The sequence below is a fragment of the Manis javanica genome, chromosome 3, assembly GCF_040802235.1.
Source record: "Manis javanica isolate MJ-LG chromosome 3, MJ_LKY, whole genome shotgun sequence".
Lineage (NCBI taxonomy): Eukaryota > Metazoa > Chordata > Mammalia > Pholidota > Manidae > Manis > Manis javanica.
The window spans coordinates 67,218,405-67,238,775 of record NC_133158.1 but is presented as its reverse complement, the minus strand read 5'-3'; the positions used below and the strand labels follow the sequence as shown (position 1 = coordinate 67,238,775).

The following is a 20,371-nucleotide window of genomic DNA, read 5'->3' as shown; positions in this document are numbered from 1 at the left end:
TTTTCTAAGCCAGAAAATGAACCCATTTTTTTCAAAAGTCCTTTCTTTTTCTTTCATGAAAATTAATAATGAGTAAGCATAGGACACCAGCCAACAGGCAACCCCTGGGATTTTGTTCTGAACTGGGGGATAATAAATTATCACAGTTGCCCTTGTATTAAAAGAGATTAGTGAGGAAATACAACAGACTTTGTAAAGGGAGGCAAGCTTAGAAATTAGCAGTGTTCAGGAAAGTATCCTCTGTGAAATATCTGTTTTTCTCTTGAGGTTTTCCTCCACTTGGTATTTTGACTTTTAGGGTTACATGTATCTTGGAAGGATAGTGAATATACTGTATAACAAAATAAAGGACATAAGCACCTCCCAGAGCAATGAGTAAAATCTAACAAGATTAAATTTAATATGGTAAATGTAAAATTGTATACTTTAGTTCAAAAGCTAATGGTAAGAGGACAGACTGTGGGAGATATGGCTTAAACAATTATTAGAAATAGTGAGCTCAGTAGGTATCGAAGTGACCAGACTGTTTAAAAACAATACACAGTCTGCTAATAATACTTCCTAAAGAATGTCCAGAACATACTACCACTGTCTCATGAAAGGCTCCCCTAGGAATGCATAGCAAGGGGAACACAAGGCAAATCACAGAACTCCAGGCTCGCCAGCAAGAGCAGGGAACAACCACATGGGTGGGTGGGAGAAGAGGTGTGACAGCAAGGGAACAACAGGGGAACTCAGATGCTGGAGCAGTGGTCCCACACTTTGGACAGGAGAGTATTAAAGGTGAGGATGAGAGAGCTCACTGGTGTAAGGAGCAAGGGGTGGGAAGCATCTACAGGCAAACCTATCAGCTCAGCTTTGAGTGTATTTCTAATTTGCAAACTCAATAAAAAATAGCTCACAATGTTTGGTTTTTTGTCCCTAGAAATGACTTATTCATACCAGGCATTTTGGAAGGACACCTGTGTCCACTATTTATATTGTGCTAATGTGGGTTTTCATTTTCTGAAGCTACTATTTCAACAGTGGGATCAAAACTACTAAAGTTCCCCTCAGAAGCTTTCAGTGCTGAGATGCTATAAATTTTGACTAGAATTTAAGGGTTTACCACAAGAGAAGCATTATTAAAGTGAGCTGACCCTGGGAGTCATTAATGGGCTCAATCTCCTTCATAAAGTGAACTTTGTGAGAAATAAAAATTTGATAGAGCCAGTAGGGTGATCTGCAAGGGTCTGTGGTGCTACTGTCCAAGTGTCCAAAAGCACTCACCCGGACCCATCCGTCAGACCCGGCGGTGATAACCTCACCCTCATCCAGCATGATCTGGTTAATGGGGCCCTGGTGACAGGATTTCTTTTCAGCTCGACAGAGCTCAGCTTTGATGAGGCCACCTTCCCAAACCAGCATGTTGCCCCACTCTGACCCTGACAGCACCTAGCAGGTATGTGGAAAGGAGGGAATGCACATTAAAACAGACACATGTATATTTCTGCCTCAAATAGGAGAGGACAATTATTTTTTAAATATTACTTAAAATTTTTACTTTCATAATCAAGAAAAATAATACAGGAGTGAAAACTCACTACCTCAGAAACTACCGCTAAACACATTTTAATATATTTCCTCCTAATGTTGTACATAGTTTTACAACATTGTGACTAGACTGTATGTTGCTAGTAATTTTTTAAGTGTATCGGTAACAGATTTCTTTGTACGTCTCTTAGAGGCACAGTCCTGGAGTGCAATTACTGGATTAGAAGTCAGAGACATGTTTAAAGTTTTTGACAGAGACGATTCTACTTTTTAAGAATGATAATATCAAATGTTACAAAGTTTGATGAGCCATGATGCCTTTACTGAACTCAGACTACAGAATAACAGTATCCAGTTTCAAACAAGGATAATCATTTGAAACCACCATTCCATTAATTAAATATTAATCCATTTAATCCTGTACCTCCCAAAGTAAGTACTGAGAAACACGAGTTCTTAGGATGTTTACCTGGTATTCCACAATAACTAATCTAATGGGGTGAAGACTCTGTGACAAGCACCGCTTGAGCACTTCACATACATTAAGTTATTTAATACTAAAAACCATATTAACTGGACACATTTATTGGGGATACAATGTACAATTGTGCAGGTTGGGTACTTTATTTTCCCAGAAGACAGTTTTTCTCATTCACACAAAGGAACCATATGGGCCAATGGGAGCCCTGACTATTATCCCCGTTTTACAAACGAAAAAACTAAATTACACAACAGTTAAGTAGCTTGCTCAAAATTACCCTGAGGAGTCAGGATTCTAAACCAGGCACTGTGACTTAAAATTTCTATTCTAACTAACACTGCCTCAGAAGACATATGCTACGATATAAAGTCAAACAAGTTTATTTTCTCTAGGATCCCATGGTAGCTTTAATACAGAAATGTTCATTGGTAATCACCTAGAGGAATTTCTAAATACAAAGGAATTTGACCAGGGAAGTCTTATTTTCATAGGGCTTCTGTGCAGACTTAAGTTCCATAAAATGCCCTTTGGGAAACTGATCTAATCCTTGTCTGCCCCTGCTCTGGGATTCCACACCCCCATTTCCCACTCACCTAGAGTAACTTAGACCTTACCCAGTCTTTCCTACCTCTTCAGCTTACCTGTTCATATTTATTTTACCTATTCTTAAGCCTCAGCCCACTTGTATTCAGAATTTGAAGCTGGAATGATTTGATCATCTTCTAGGTTTAGATATGCAATTCAGCCAGCACCTGAGGCTTTTTGTTTCCTCCCATTTACTGTGATTTTGAATAGAGAATGTTTCACTAGGTAGATACAGACCATATGGTTCCTCAGAGTAGTATCTATACGCTGGCATTTACTTATTATTGGGATGATCACAACACTATTTAACTCATTCTAATAGGAAGCCAAGTACAATATTAATAGAAAACTCCTACAGGAAACATTCTTATAAATTTTGTCAGAGGAAGAGAGGAAATAAACTAACTCTGTTAAAGAATAAACTAACAGATTAAAGTTAGTGTTGCAGATGCTGCAGCAAAGTGACTCAGTCTTCCTAAATAATAATCTAACAATAAAAACCAAAGCCACAAGACTGTATATAACCTTTGACCCAGCAGGTCCTCTTGGAGCATCATGGCAAAGAAAAGAGAGGGAAAAGACAAAATTATAAACATAGCAACTCCATGACATAATTAAAAGTGACAAGTGTATCACTATGTTAATATAGTCAAAATTCTTGCATACTTTATATATCTGTGGATAATATTTAGTAAAAACAAAATGATGTGTACATATGGATTATAATTTCACAGAAATACATTAAAATTGATAATCTGAGGCTAAATTAAATGTTCATTTATGATTGTGGTATCTGTTATTACTAACATTGGCAGTGCTTTTGGGAATCTACAATGTGCTTCCATATTATAACAGAAGAATGACAAGGTCACTTGAAAACAAAACTTTATTATGTAGAATAGCAGATACTCACCTTCCTATGTGGGAGCTCCATGTAACCTTCTATATCAGTAGTGACTGTTTTGCCAAATCTACCTAGTGAACCTTGAAGCTTGAGACCAGTGAATGTTAGAGCCATTTCCCAGAACCTGCAAACAAACAAGAAGGAGACTTAATATACCTCAAAGAAGCTGCATCTCCCATGTATCTACATATGTCATAGTATTTGTTTATTCATTTATTCATTCATCTCAACAATATGTATTAAGTATCAATGATCTGTCAGGCAAAATACTAGGCAATATGAATCAGAATTGGGCAAAACAGACAAAAAAGAAATACCCTGTCTCGTGACTCTTATATTTTAGAGTTGTGTTGTGCTATGCGGTAGCCACTAGCCAAGTTTGACTATTGTAATTTAGATTTAAAGTAATTAACATTAAATAATATTTAAATACCAGTGTTTTCATCACACCAGCCTGTCTTGAATACTCAACAGCTACATGTGGCAAGTGTCTACTAGACTGGACAGCACAGAACATTCAACCCTGGCAGAAAGTTCTATTACATAGTACTATGTAAGAGGATATAAAAGTTTCCCCAAAGATTTAAATTTATTTGCTGTATAACTTCTAGTGATTTCCTTGATCACACTGCGCCTTCATTCTCTCACATACAAAATGAGAATGTTAGTAATACCCACCTAGTAGAATTACTGAAAGACTCTTAGAATGGTACCTAGCCCATAGAATCAATAAATGTTAGTTATTATTAATAGTTTCTTATTAATAGTTTAAATGAGTGAATAGTCACAATGATGAAAACCATGTAGAGAAAAGAGTCTGGCCTATTGACTGGATGTAAAATATATAATGAATGGTATCAGAAGCATTGTTCTAACTGTAACCAAAGTCTCAATGACCAACATCCTCCTCTGAGGCTATGATATGTCCCATGATCATGTGTTTCCACATGCTCTGTGTTTTTATTATAGCACTTCACACATGAAATTGGTCAGTGCCTACCTTTCACCAAAGATAGAGTCCATAGAAAAATGCACTTTACTATATGATGGGAAAATGTAAGGAACTGGACATTTGTAGCCTATAGCTAGCATAGAATAAATAAATTTGATAATTCCTCCAAGATTACATTTAAGAATCTGTTTAATTATTATGTATTTCTAGTGAACGAATAAGAAAAGGACCAGGTTTAAAATGGAATCAGATGAATTTAGGATAGGTAAAAAACATCTTTCTCATAAAGAGATGGTAGGAATCAAGTTATGGGCAGCTTGAGGAGAGTGGTAGAAGGTTGTTAAATAAATGCATAAGACAGGGTAGAACAAAAATAGAGAGACAAAATCATTCCATCCTGGATATAGACCAGAGTATGATATATTGAAAAAATATAGAAGTTAGAGTCAGAGACCTGAGCTCAAGAGTAGGGTTGGCTACCATTTAGTACTGAAGGTCCTGTGTCAAAAATGATTTTGTTATAATTCTTGTTTTACAGGTAAAGACTGAATTCACAGACATCAAAATGACTTGTCCGTGATAAAATATTGCTACAACATATTTTACAGTGGGTCTGAGAGTTTAATGTGAATTTGGAAACACCGTGCCAATATTAGTAAGACACACAAACTCTTTAAGGAGATGAAGCCTACTAGAAGGTAGCAGGCTAAATTTAAAAGCCCTTTTTAAATCTATGCTGTCTTCAGTAATAAAATACCCATGTCTAATTAGAAAACCTGCAGTACAGTTTTGAAAATAACACATTTTAAAATTATCCTAATGTTAACATCATCAGAAAAAACTTCAGCTGGTTGATCCTCCTAGAAAACATGCTTATGATAATCTACTAGCACCTGGACTGGTCGCACAACCTACTTGATGTGGCCTGATCCACATGTAGTAAGCTGCTCTTCATTGTCAGGATTGAAAGTAACCTTAAAAACTTCCTGAGAAAAAGCTTTTGTCCTCAGTATGGGCTGCTCTTCTTTCCAGTTCCAGATGGTCAGTGTGTAATCAGGGTTGCCACCAACAGAAGCCAGCAAGTTGCCACTGCTGTTAAAGTCCACATAAGCATAGCTCAGCTCAGTCCCATCTGAAAGGATGAATGGAAATCTAATGAACAGGGACAACATTTCATTTTCAAAATATATTATTTTTTTAAAAGAGAGAAATAGAGCCCTTGGTGATATATATTGGTGGGATAATTCCAAGAATTCCCTAAAGAAACAATTCCAAAATCAAAATCATCTCTGACCATTGGCTTTAGAATGAATTACACGATATGAGAGGGGAGGGTGAAGAAATATTAATCACATTTTGGATGAGGAAAAACTGAGAACATATTCCATTTTATGAAGTGGGGAAAGGAGGACACAGAAGTGTGCTAGATAGCAGAAAGAAATATCTACAACTTAAAATTTGCCAGCAAAAAAATCACAAAGAAAAACAGGTTTCCAGGTATGTATGCACATAAGAAGTTTGGAAGCCACCTAAACAACAAATCAACCTAACAACATGTAAAAAGCTGAACAGATTGAAAAAAAGTCAACAAGAATCCACAAGAGAGGGGAAGACACAGGGCAGACCACAACCCCCAAGACGGGAGAGATAAACAGGTGAATAAAGAGATTTACAGCTGTCTTGCCAATGGGTTTCAGCCCCAGACAAGTTCACTATGGATTCAATGTGACCAAAGAAATGACAGTAAAACATTCTTGCACTGAAAGGGTTATACCCAACTGTATTCCCACAGTGGTAGGTCAATCATTAAAACCCTGTTCACTCAGAGCGACTCTGCATGCAGGAAGCCAGTCTCTGCCTCTGAGCCTCTCTACCCGCACAGCCGTCCTCTGGCTCTGTCCTTGAGGCTCCCATCACTCCAGCCTCTGTTCTGCTCTCCTGCAGCCTGCAGCCCTGCCACTGTATCACCCAGAGCACTGGGCAGGGCTCTTCATAGAGAGTCAGTAACAACTCATTGCCCACACGTGTGTAGTGAACCAGCCAACCAGGGCCAGGTGAGAATCCTGGCCACAGGAACCTTCACTTTATCCACAGCAGCTTACCAGAGCAGAGGCTCAGGAGCAGGAAGAGTGGAGGGAACCACTGCCGCTTGTAAAACCTGAACTGTAACTGACAAAATTGCTGGAGGCTCAGGGTACACAACTCTGAGTTAAAAACTCCAGGGGGGCCCAGTCATAAGGTGGCCCCCAAAATATTGTGAGATTTACCCAGTAACTTGACCAGGTTCCCCAAGTAAATATCTGGAAAATACCCTCAAGCATGAGGCATGGGAAAGGGAAAAAGAAACATTTGAAATACATGAGAGCACATGGCTCTTCCTAATAAAGTCTGCCAGCAGGGGAAACTAGTTAACCAGAGCCCAGCTGGCTGAAGCATTATCAGAGCCTAGCTAACCTGGGTGTGGATAAAGTAAAGGTTCCTGTGGCCGGGATTCTCACCTGGCCCTGGTTGGCTAGCTCACAGCACACCTGTGGGCAATATGTTGCTAGTGACTCTATATAAAGAGCTCTGCCCAGTGCTCTGGGTGACACTGTGGGATGGCTGCATGGCTGCAAAGCTGAAGGAGAGCAGAGACTGGAGTGGTGGCAGTGCCGAGGATAGAGACTGGGACAGCTGTGACGGCAGAGAGGCCCAGACAGCTTGCTGAATGCAGACTCTCTCTGAAATGGACAGGATTCTAGTGATTAACCTGCCTTGGTGGGAATAAAGGGGTATAAACCCTTTCACCCCAAGAACTTTCCATTGTCATTTTCCAGTCTCATTGAATCCATAGTGAACTTGCCTGTGGCTGAAACCCATTGGCAAGACACTGGGAAAGGAAACATACCCAGCACACTCCAGGCATCCTGTCCCACCAAAGCAGGGGAAATGCTGAGAAATATCTGTGAGGTTCACAATCCAGAGGCATAGTCTCACTAAAAATCTTGGACCTAATCACAGTACTAAGAATGCTTCCCCTTCCCCAACACCTTAATAGCATGCCACTGAAGTCCTACTTACAGCAGTTCTTTTTACTCAGTACATCATGTCTGGCTATCAAGAAAAAATTACAAGACATACCAAAAGGCAGAAAGCAGATTGAAAAGACAAGAGCAAGCATCAGAAGCAGATATGGCAGGGATGTTGGAATTACCTGACTGCTAATTTAAAACAACTATGATTAATAAGCTAAAGACTCTAACAGATGAGGTAGACATCATGCAAGAACAGAGGGACAATGTAAGCAAAGAGATGGAAATCCTGACAAGGAACAAAAAGAAATGCTAGAGATACAAAAAACACAGACACAGAAATGAAGAATGTCTTTGATGGGCTCATTAAAAGATTGAACACACTTGGGGAAAGAATCTCTGAGCTACAGAATATATCAACAGAATCCTCAAAAAGCAAAAAGCAAAGAGAATAAAGACTTGTAAAAACAGAACAGAATATCCAAGGATTGTGGTACAACTACAAAAAGATGTAACTTATGTATAATGGGAATACCAGTAGAAAAGAGAAAGAAAGAAACAGAAGAAATACGGGAAACAATGATGACTGAGAATTTCCCTCAAATTAATGTCAGACACCAAATGACAGATTCAGGAATCTCAGAGAACACCAACCAGGATAAGTGTCCAAAAAACTACAGAATACAAGAGGTAAAGAAAAACTCCTGTAAAAAGCCAGAAGGAACTTTGTAAAATTATCCTTCAAAAGTGACAGAGACCTCTTCAAACACTGAGGCAAATAAGCATGTGAAAAGATGTGCCACATTGCATGTCATTAGAGAAGTGCAAATTAGAACAACAAGATACCACCACACACATATTAGAATGGCCAAAAGCCAGAACAGTGACAATATCAAATGCTGGTGAGGATGTGGAGCAATGGAACTCTCTCCCATTCATTGCTGATAGGGATGCAAAATGGTGCAGCCATTTTGGAAAACAGTTTGGCAGTTTCTTACAAAACTAAACATATTCTTATGATAGGGTCCAGCAATTATGATCCTTGGTATTTAACAAAGGAGTTGAAAATGTATGCCTACACAAAAATCTGCACTCAGATGTTTATAGCAGCTTTATTCATAATTGCCAAAATTTGGAAGCAACAAAGATGTCCCTCAATAGGTGAATAGATAAATAAAATGTGGTACATCCAGACACTGGAATGTTACTCATCATTAAAAAGAAATGGGCTATTAAGCCATGAAAAGACATGGAAGAACCTTAAATGCATATAACCAAGTAAAATCAGACATTCTGAGTAGGCCACATACTGTGCAATTCCAACTATATTACATTTTGGAAAAGGCAAAACTATGGAGACAATACAAAGATCCATAGTTGTCATGGGAGGGTGGGTATGAATAGCTGAGGCACAGATGATTTTTAGGACAGTGAAAATACTCTGTATAGCCTTATAATGATGGACATATGTCATTATACATTTGTGTAAACCATAGGAAAAACAACACAAAGAGGGAACACTAAGGGAAACTAAGGACTTTGGGTGATCATATTGTACTAATGTGAGCTCATCCTCAGTGATGAATGCTCCACTCTGATGAGTGATGTTGATAGTGAAGAGTCTATGCTGGTGTGGGGGTACAGTGTATATGGGAAATCTCTCAACCTTCCCCTCAATTTTAGTGTAAACCTACAACTGCTCTGAAAAAAAGAAGTCTTTTTAAAAAACTGATTATTGAAATTTATTATTACATGGAAAACAGAATTGTAAGATAATTGTGATGGTTACGTTTTTTCTATTCAACATTAATATAGATGTTGCAAAGGTGTTTTGTAGGTGCAGTCAGCATCTATAGTCAGGTGACTTTAAGTAAAGGGCATTATCCTTGATAATCTGGGTGAGCCTCATCCAGTCAGTTCAAAGTCATCAAAAGCAAAACTGAGGTTTCCCTGAGGAAGAAATTTCTGCCTGAAGATGTAGCACCAACTCCAGCCTTAGAATTTCCAGGCTGCCAGCCTGTCCTACAAACTTCTGGCTTGCCAGCTCCCATAACTGTATCAGCCAATTCCTGTAAATACACTTCTTTCTCTCTCCCATGAGTTCTGTTTCTCTGGAGGACCCTCGCTGCTACAACAATGCTACATCTTCTTCAGACTGCTGTCAACCTGGATCATGGTATGTTAAAGATTCCTGGACTCACCTTGAAGGATTCTGTAGGGCCTCAAAGAAGGATATTCATAGATGATAATCTTTGGAAAAATTCCTTTTTCAGCTACTGTGAAGTATGTTTGATCAGGGTGAACCTATAAAAAAATAAAGTCTCACTAAAATATTAAAAGGAAGATTTTCATGTAAATAGTCCTATTAATGAAATACTTAGCATCTGTTATTTTATCATTTGTTTTTTGGAATCTGCTCCAATAGAATACTGAAAAAATGGACATCTGATAAATACTTGATGATGGATATCATTTTAATGGAAAACTAGAAGAACACTAATTTGAATTTTACTTTTATTAATAGAGTCATTTCAAACTACAACTTTTTAAATTGCCAACAGAAAAGCTAGAACAGTGGTTCTTAATCTTTAGCGTCCATCAGAATCCCTGGGAGGGCTTATTAAAACTCACATTGCAAACCCCACCACCAGAGTTTCTGACTCAGTAAACCAGGGTTGGAACCTGAGAATGTGCATCTATATTTCTAACAAGTTCCCAGGTGGTGTTGCTGTTTGACCCAGGGAGCACTCTTTGAGAACAGTTATGTTAGATGAATTGTTTCCCCTGCATATAAATCAACCTAAGTTTTTGTATAGAAAAATTCATGTTTCCAGAGTAGGTTATGTTTAAAATTTTTCACCTTGGACAAACTTACCACCTATGAATGTAAACTTATTATAAGTGAGAAAGACAATATTTCCAAGCCAGATGCAGAGAAAAATATACTAAATATTCCTTGGGTAAACTATTTATGTCAGCATTTCAAATGATAGCCATATAAATTGGATAGAATCGTATGTTGTCCTGTTTTTTTGTTCATTGGTAAAAAAGCAGCCAAAAAAATACAAATAAAAATAAAAATAGGCTGTTATAAATATAAGCTATTTAAAACACATTTTGTACTTTTAGAAATTCTGTTTGTTACTGTTTCACAACTCCTGATTACATACCCAGGAGAAAGGAGCTTTCCTTGGATATAAAAAGCCCTGGAAGTCCTGGTACCCAAGATAAGTAGCACTTTTTCCCTCCGCACATGGGGCCATCAGACCTATGATAGACTGGACTCCTGCTGACAAGTTGCCTTTAATTCTCCCATTCAAGTAAATACCCATCACTTCAACTCAAACAAGGCTTCCATTTAGAGGATGGACACTCAGTGAGATAATGATAATGCAGAGCACAGCTAACATTTACTGAGTGCTTACTATGGGCCAGACACTAAGTTTCATATTGATTAATTCTCTTAAGTCTCACATCAACCTCCTGAGCCCAGATACCATTATCATTCCCATGACTGGGAAACTGACACAGAGACGTTAAGTAACTTGCAGTTATACAGCTGATATATATGAGAGTGAGGACTCAAGCCAGGTGTTGAAGCCAAGAAGAAAATGGAACTAAAAAATAGTAGATCCCAAGGACTTAGAGGGAAATGGGTAAAGACTGTATCTTTCTAGATCCCTATTTAAAAGGAATGTTGTGTAGGACATGTGGTCACAGAAATCTGAATGGGATTTCAGGCAAATCTTTCATCTGTCTAGATCTTGTCTATAATAATTAAAATTTTTCTGCCCTTTCCAGAAGCTGCTGTGGGGTCAAGTTCAGTGTTTTGCTTTATTTTCAGTGGAGACCTGGAACTAGCAAGTCATTTACTTTACACTCTGTATTTTCTGGAGGATAGCTTATATGACCCAAACAAAACACATTTCTCACAGGCTTCTCACAGCCATGCAAGAGTTTTTCTCATACATGAAAGGATAACTGTTTCAGAAAAAATGAAGTGATGTGAGCGATGTGAAAAGGCCCCGCCACAATCCAGGCACCAACAGCCCCAGGGCCCATGGGGAACAGCCCCTGTGCACACACAGCTGAATGAGGATTGGGTTAGCATTCCTGACCACACTACACCTCTAATTACTGATTACAAATCAAATCATTATACAACAGGGTAGAAAAAGAGAAATTTTTCAAAAAGGTTATGGGCTTTAATGTGATAAGAAATAAGTGAGAGTTGGGTGTTGCCAGTAATGTGGGTGTGGACCCAGGGCTCATGATACCCCATGACTTCCCTCTGCAGGGTCTATGACCCTCACATTGGATCCATGGACATTTGCACACAGCTGGGGCCACACAGTATCATGTGCTTGTATATACGTGGTTTTTTGGGTTTTGCTCTTTAATATGGGCCTCATCTCTTTAGATGGATTTTAAACTATTTGAATTCATAGAGGTCCTGAACTCTTCACCATTTAAATCCCTGCACATCGAGTAGTGTTGGACACACGTTATATAATAAATTCTTGCTGAATTAAGTAGTCTTATAACAAAAGCCCCTGACAATAGGGACTTTATCATGTACACATGCTATATATAGATAGATGTTCAAGAAAGAAACAAGCATGAGATTACCCACTCTTTCATCTCACCATATCCTGTTTCTAAGTTCTCTTTGTGGGCCTCAGATTCTCCTTACCTTCTCCATTCTCCCTGACATTCCTGCTTCACTCCTCAGATCAAGAATCCCCAGAACCTCCTCACTCACCTCCACTTCTAATCTAAACGCCCTTGTCAGGTCCCAGCTAACCTAATCAAAAGTATTTCCCACTACTCCCTGCTGACGTGGCCCAGTGTCTCCGTTAGAGCCCATCAGCCTTTCCGCCGGAAGCCCTCCTCCTCAGCAGGGTGCGGTGAGGTGGGCCCAGAAGCTTCTAGTTCCCTCTGGTCTGCTCACACCCGGCAGGAAGGACAAGAGCAGGACACACTGTGTTTGGATCATGGTCCTTCTAGAAACCCTCTTGGGCATCTCATATAGAACTGCTGCTTGTATGAACCCCAAATCCTTCCCCTCACTCTCTCACTACCCTCATCTGAGCAGATGCCCCTCACGTGACACCAAAGAGAGGTGTCCCTCAGGCTGTTTGTGACTGGTAGAACACCTAACTTTAAGGAGCACATGGTAGAAAAACAGCCAAGGAGCAAGCTCAGGCCAACTGGTATAGAGAGGTCAGGTAAGATACAGTTAGAAAGGGCTCTAATCAAATTCCTCACATTTGGCTACTAGCAGGGCCACCAGCCACCTTAGTAAGGGTGACTTCAGCAAGGGATAAAGACAGCAGAAGCCTGACCTTAAAGGGAAGATCATAACTCACTGAGTGAAGATAATGCATGGTTAGAGAGGGCCTTTTAACCAGAGAACAAGTCGACTTAGCATGTGTTACACTGAAGGAGAAAAGCTGAAGCAAGTAGAGACAGAAGATACAAGAGAGAAGGCAACTGACAGAGGCAGAAGCCTGAGAAAGGAAGAGACAGGCTCAATGTCACACCAAAGCCTTTGTCGACTGTTTGAAGTGACCGAATATGCAATCTATACTTCATCTCCTAATGTTCAATTATATACTTACATCGTATCTGGCACTTACCTCGAATTATTATTTTAATTATCACTCGTGTTTTTCAGCTCAGTATTTCGTCAGAACAGCAACAGAGTGTCTGATGTGAAAAAAACCTGCCTGACATTGGGGGAGTCACTTAACTTCTATTAGCCCCAGTTTCCTCATACACAAAATGAGATAACAATATTAGTAATATAATATTACAATATTGCACGGAGATAATGGCAGTGAGACTAATAGTGGTAATCACTGAATTGAAGATGCTTTAGAACAGACCGTGCACCACATGTAATCTCACAATACCGTGCCTGGTGTTGGCACCTAACAGTCTGGCTGGTGCACAGAGCAAACCGCCAAAACCGTGCATTTTCTTCTAAGTTACCGAAGGCATACCCCAATGACACCAATCCCTCTGTTGCTGCTACTTCGCAGGTAGCTCTGTTCCTTGGTTTTCAGATTCAGAAGGATCAGCTGGTTCCCAGCTATGTACATCACGGTATTGCTGTCCAGAAGTTGTAGGTTGGCCCGCTTTCTGCAGTCATAACCAAAGGAATGTCTGCCGGAAAGCTGCTAAGGAAAAGCAGTGAAACAAAGTAACCACCCTAGAGACAGGAAAAGCAAAGAACTAAGTATGTTTTTTAAATCCACACCCTAAGATAAAGATTCAAGGAGGAAGTAGTTGAATTTTACTCCGAAATGCAGAGGGTTTTTTTTAAATGTATTAATAATGCAACTTTGTTTTTAAATTAGATGAAAATTCACATACTCTGAGTTGCTCAGTATTTTAATTTTCCTAGGGAAATCCTAAAAGCCCATTTTGTTTACAGAAAAACTTTCAATTGGGGTACTATAGAGCAAAGTTGTCACCTAAATAATTTCATTTTCCTCTACCCTGCTAAAACAAAATCACACTATAATGTGTGAAGAAGTCTGGGTCTTTGTTAGCTTTGCACTCACAGGGCCTGCTCGGTTGCTGACTGAATATAGTAAAAGTATCCTATGTGCCTCTTCCTTGATGCTGAAAGACAAGATGTTTAAAATTCTGACATGTTTGTGAAATTCAGGAATAATGTGACTACTGTAATAAGTTCACATAAATATAATGGAAATTAAATTCATAGAGCAAATTATGAAAAGTGACTAATGGACAGTATATAAAAATACATGTAATGAATAGGCTAACATTTCTCTTCTGAGCTCATTAATGTGTATGGGTGTGGAGATGAGTGTGTGTGTATGTGGGTATGCATTTATGCTATAGAGTAAGACCACTAATTCAAAATAGAGGTTAAAAAGTCTGAGTTCTGAAACATCTTTTAAATGTACATTGTTACTACATTCACATTCCAATTAATACAACCCAAGATATAATAAGTAAATAAATGAGATCAACCTATTAAAAAACTATGGCCTGCAAATGAAATATATTACAGAGTATATCTTTAATAACTAGATTCTTATTTTCCAAGAATCTATTGCTGAACACAAAAGTTGAAGAATCAGTGGGGAAATCTTTATTTCTTGAGTCTCCATTTAAAAAAATTCTGATTGCAGATGAGTCTCCTTATTCATAAGTATTTTCAGAGAAAGAAATTATGTGGACTTCTTTACAAGAAGAATATGTAGAATGTAAAAAAGAAAAGAAAAATTTAATGCCATTGTGAACTCTATACAAATTATAAGCAACTATATGTAACTATACCTATCTCGTTGCTTAATAGTTATAATTGAAAGAGAGAGAAAACATTACATGGCATTTGTTCTGTTCAAGAAAGAGGAATTTTATAAACTTTAAAGACATAAATAGACATAAATGCCTAAAACTGAATTTTATATAGAAATGTGAATGAATCTGTGATCTGAAGACCTAGATGAAGCTGTTCATAGAAGAGTACATAGGGGATACACGACAGCTCCTCTCTGGAGCTTCTCCAAGAAATAGAGATTATAATTGTTCCAACTCTAGAGAATAGACTAAGTCATTACAGAGAGGCAGATTTTGGATCAAGGCCTGTAAGAGCTCTCTAATTCTGTAAGCTATTCAAAAATGGGATAATCTACTCTGTGACTTCCTTGGTTTTGGAAGTGGTTAAGAACAGTCTGTAGCTTATATAGCCACTCATCTGACAGGAGGAGAAAGGATTCATATATCAAGGCAAAAGTCAAGGTCCCTCTGACTCTATTATTTAGGATCTAGGCATACCTCTCTAATACAGAGATCCTTGTAACCTGGAGTAGCGGGTCCCTACTGCTGGGGACTGCAGAAGGCACCACAATCAAACTACTGGGGAAGCTTTTTCCAAGTACAGATGCTCCCACACCCCTCTCCACACAGAAATAATGCAGTAGGTCTGGAAATGTAACATAGCACTTGTACTTTAGGTAATGCTTTGGGTGACTTGGATAAACCACCTCACTGGAAAAAAAAAAACTAGAAAAAAGCATAACTTTTATGAGTAATGAGTCCAAAAACCATACACACATACACACATAAGCCCTCAAGAGAGAAACTCCAAGTTTCAAGATTCAGGGTGAATTTGTTTTAGTTACACCTGGAATTGAAACAGAGTCAGAGCTATAATAATAAGGTGTTTATTTTTATATAAAAAATAAAATTGAGTCAGAAATACACTGTCCTATCTCTGTAAGCCCACCTTTTATGAAAGGCCAGCCAGTGGTCATAACCACAGCCCCTCTGAAGTAGGTGCACTAAATTGCTAGCCGAGGGCCTTCGTGGAGACTAACTACCCACCTTACAAACCGAACACCGTCAAGTGATGGCAAACCATAAATCCCCATGCTAACCATCACCACCTTCACACTTATTTACAGACTTTTATTCTCTAGACCAATTAAAACTTATTATCTTGTGCCCTACCTCCTCAAGACTGTCTTCCCTGATAACTCATCTGATAACTAATGTGAAAATACTAAAGCCTGAGCATGGCCACATCAGTGTTTCAAGGACAATCAATCAATGATTTTAAGTTGACAGGCATTGAAAAAGGGATGCCAGGCTGGTAGAGGCGGTAAACAGGGTTAAGAGGCCTTCAGTTCCCTTCACATCATACTTCATGGAAGGACAGCCAGCAAAGCATAATTTCTTTATGATTATTTGGCATCAAACAAAAGCTTAGATTAAGTTAAGATCATGCATTTTTATCTCAATTTCTCTAAGGGCCAAGCTTCTTAGAATCACCAAAACAGGGGTTGGCAACCTTTTATGTGAAGAGCCAGCTAGTAAATATTTCAGGCTTTGTGTGCCAGATGGTCTCTGTTGTAACTACTTAATTCTGCCCTTACAGAGTGATGGTCACCACTGACAAAATGTAAATGAATGAGCATTGCCGTGTTCCAATAAAACTTTATTTAGGAAAACAAGCCAAAGGCCAGATTTGGTTCATGGGCTGTAGTTTGCCAACCCTTGACCTAAGAAGCTAAAATCCCAAAATTATATATATGCAACCAGGGTGGATACACAAGTGTGAGAAGATCCAGTGGTATGTTCAAATCCGGAGTCACAAAAGGCATCGAAACGAGCTCCGTATAATCGTAGAAGATCTCAGGTATTTTCTTCTTAACTTCCTCCTCTGCCTCTTCTGCAGCTGGGACAGAGGTTTCCACATACCGAGATTCTAAAAAAATTATACATTTTAACTAAGAAGAGCATATGGTGAATCCTAAAATCGTATTTCACAATGGCAGGAGTGTATCCTGACTGCAATGCTCCAGCAGTTAGGACCACTTGTGGCCCAAACCGAGGGTGCCACCCACCAGCGCAAGTGCGAGGACGGGCCGCCTGCGTGCTGTGCTCCGGTCACAGTGTTGGTAGCCTCAAAGAGCGACTCCCAGCCCCTTCCAAGGAAGACGTATTACCCCTAATGTGGGTAGAGCGTTCTTTTGACCATCCGTTCACCAGGAGACCAAGTGTGAGAGCTCTGTACGTGCTCCTCAGAAATGGACTATACAAATCCAGAGCTGTAAAATCACCCATCAAATATATAAAACGCTTTCCCTCTTATCACCCCCACACATCCTGCAAAATTTTCTTTCTATGGATTTACAGCTGTTCAATTGGGGTGATTCGTCTTTAAAACAGAGACAATTACTAATATAAAACTAATAGAAAATAAAATAAGAATTACTAATAGAAAATAATAACACCTACCTCCAGTGCTTTGCACATAATCATCTTGAGATGAACTTCTTTCCAAAGGTTCCTCATGTGAGTCATTGCCCGCTAAATATGATTCTTCCCCTTCAGTAAATGTTTCATCTGTGGTATCTTCTAAAACTGTTTCTTCTTTCTCAGTGACTGCTAAAATAATTTGTTTTAATAATTTCTAGGTTTTGAATTAAGTGCTGACTTATTTTCAAAGTAGCTCATACTTCCAATTTGTGCTGTAAATTGAATGAATTTTAATAGTCAAAAATTCCTAGAAAAATAAAATAATTTTATTTGGTCACCATGTAACTTTAACTCACAGGAAGGGCTTTTTATTTATTTCTGTACTCTTCATTATCCTTTCATTTCTAAAATATTTCCTATCACTGCATACTGGCAAGGAAGAAAAGATAAAGACAGATTGGTTAGTATGCTGCTATCACTTTTTCAATTCAGTTTGATTTCACCAACATTTGTTATTTGTTAATGACCTTTTACGTCAAAATAAATTATGTTTATTGGGAATAATGTTCTCTGAGTATAACTATTTCACTCTGAATAATATCCCAGGAACAAACTAAAATATTTGCTTCAGGACAAGCTGGAAGAAAAAGAGAACTGGAATAGGAGTAGAATGGCCCTGTGCATAAATCAACCTTCAGATCAAGTCTAAACATGGCTACAACACACTGTGTCAAGCAGGTGAAAGGGCTGTGTGAACTTTCAAAAGGACAAGACAGAAATGGCAAGTATGCCAGAATCAAGTAAAACCACCTAGTAGATCTGAGATGAAGGTAAAAGATTAGAATCAAGGCCAGTATGAATGAAGTGGGAAACCTGGGCCAAGCCAATTACCTGGACAACAGCACAGGGTTCTGTAGGATTCATGCATTTGGATGGACAGAAAATAATCCCGGGTACCTAAATGGGTCACACTGCCTGAAGTCCCCCAGGGGAGAATCCTACTCCCCAACAATACCATTTAACAGTATCTTAGCTCTGTCTTGTCGAAGACTACTTCCCCATCTTGAGATAAAGTAAGTTTAACACTCCATCTGCCGGCCTCCCCCTGGGAAAGAACTTAAAGCTGCCGTTAGATGAGTTAGGTCTCCATCCAGAATGGCGGCGTGTCGATAAAGGAATGGTAACATAGGAATGGGAGTGAGTACAGATGAAGGAAGTAAAAAAAAAAGAAGAATGAAAAAAGAAGGGATATTCTGAGCCTGGTAGAAGGGTTGTGGCCCTGATCAAAAAAGTGGAGTTTGGGGGGAAAAAAACTAACTTGGCAAGGAGTAGGCACATTAAATCAGACTGGCAAAGCGGCAGATCCAGGCAATATGATGATGACTGAGGATTTCTATGATTTTTTAACCCCAAAACAGACTGATGGAAAGCGTATGGGCTGAAGTGTAAATCGGTGTTTAGCTTTCTATTCTTTGAAATGATTTAGAAACAACACTGACAATGAAAGCCAAAATCACAAACTCCATTTTCTATAGAACTAGAAGCCAGTAAAACCTGGATGGCAGGGCCAGCCGGTAGAAGAGCTGACAGATTAGTGGAGACAGAACAAGGATGGGGGCAGGAGGAAACACAGTGTGGGGACCAAGGAGTGGGGCATGGCAGCTGCAATTCCAGAGAAACACCAACTGGAATTTCTGTTTTATGACCCATCATTTTATACATGAGCTTCTGTTTCTTCTTCCCTTTATTCAATGGACCTGATCTGCTCTAGGTGAATAATTAAAATTACATCATATGTGTGTGTATATACACATTTAAATAATATTATACATTATACAATATAAACTATATTTAGGATTAGAGCTAAAAAAGGCAAGGTTCCATTAAGAGACCTAGCACCGTGATGCCCAGTTAGACAGAGCTAGCCATCTCTTAAAAATCCTATTACAAAATCCCTCACCTTTCCTCCTATTTGCAGTCTATGATATCCTTTCACATATAGTATCTAATGTAATCCTAAGACAGCTCACACTTATCATTTTAATGGGTGAGAAAATTGAGGCTCAGAGAGATGAAATAATTTACCCAAGATTAAGCATCTTTAAGTGGCAGACCCAGGGCTGAAAATCAATGTCCCTTCCTTCCCACTCCACTGTATTAGAAAAGTCCATTCAGCACTTTGTAGACCTCACAGGAGAGAGCAGAACCAGATATGCAGATAGGTCATTATCAACACAGAGATGGTGCAAGTACTAAGGGCCAGGAGCTGGAGGTAACACAATTAAAACACAGACTCCGCTCTTAAAAAACTTAGAGTTTAGTAAGGGAATTAAACAACCATTTTTGTTGTATAAACATAGATATGCACCCTCTAAAAATTATTTTACCTAAGTTTAATGAAAACCCTACGTGTATATTATACTTTTTACTTACATCTTGATGCGGATTTAGAGGACCACTGAGACTGCTTTCCATCATCCTTTGATCTATCTGATTTCCCCCCATCAGTATCCTGATCATCTGGTTCCTTCATTTCATCTGTAAGTGAAAAATTGAGACAGAGAGAAGGGTAAAGCTGTAGATCAGACATCATTAACATATTTCCCCTCCTAACAAACTCCAGAAGCTACAAATACCATGTGTCAATAATTGTGTGTTTGCACAGTTATCTGAGATGACATCACCAGCAGGAGGGTACAGCCACCACGAGAGACCTCTGCAGTATGGCAAAATATACTCAAGCAGTCCCTTTCTCCAGGCAAACAAGTCATCGTGGTTTTCCAGAGGTCCACAGTGAAACACCACCCACATCCACCTTTTCCCTAAAAGTGTCACCATTAAAATTAACCCTCTGCCGAAGGCAAATAGTAAATCTGTGGCATCTTACTACACTGATGGACAGTGACTGCATTGGGGTATGGGTGGGGACTTGACAACATGGGTAAATGTAGTAACCACATTGTTTTTTCATGTGAAAGCTTCATAAAAGTGTATATCAATAATATCTTAATAAAACACTTTTTAAAAATTAAAGAAAAAAAATTAACCCTCTGCCATCCTTCCATGAACACTGTTCATCCCCACCTCTTCCTCTTTCTCTTCCCATCACCAAATTCCCCCGGTGTTACTAATCATTTCCAGTTTTAAAATATTTGTTGAGGCCA

The 20,371-nt window shown here is 38.9% G+C and overlaps 1 protein-coding gene across 4 annotated transcripts in view; it reads right to left on the bottom strand.

Moving 5' to 3' along the window:
* CFAP44 (cilia and flagella associated protein 44) overlaps nt 1-20,371 on the bottom strand; it is a 105,683-nt gene that overhangs the window by 78,141 nt on the left and 7,171 nt on the right. For 3 of the 4 annotated variants that reach the window (XM_073231663.1, XM_073231666.1, XM_073231665.1), the window contains exons 2-9: nt 19,641-19,745; nt 17,247-17,396; nt 16,557-16,713; nt 13,472-13,634; nt 9,668-9,770; nt 5,371-5,587; nt 3,513-3,627; nt 1,270-1,434 (exon numbers count right to left, since the gene is read on the bottom strand). In XM_073231663.1, the coding sequence (XP_073087764.1) occupies nt 1,270-1,434; nt 3,513-3,627; nt 5,371-5,587; nt 9,668-9,770; nt 13,472-13,634; nt 16,557-16,713; nt 17,247-17,396; nt 19,641-19,745 (1,175 nt within the window). The remainder of the gene's footprint in view (nt 1-1,269; nt 1,435-3,512; nt 3,628-5,370; nt 5,588-9,667; nt 9,771-13,471; nt 13,635-16,556; nt 16,714-17,246; nt 17,397-19,640; nt 19,746-20,371) is intronic. The other variant, XM_073231664.1, reaches the window with a different exon arrangement.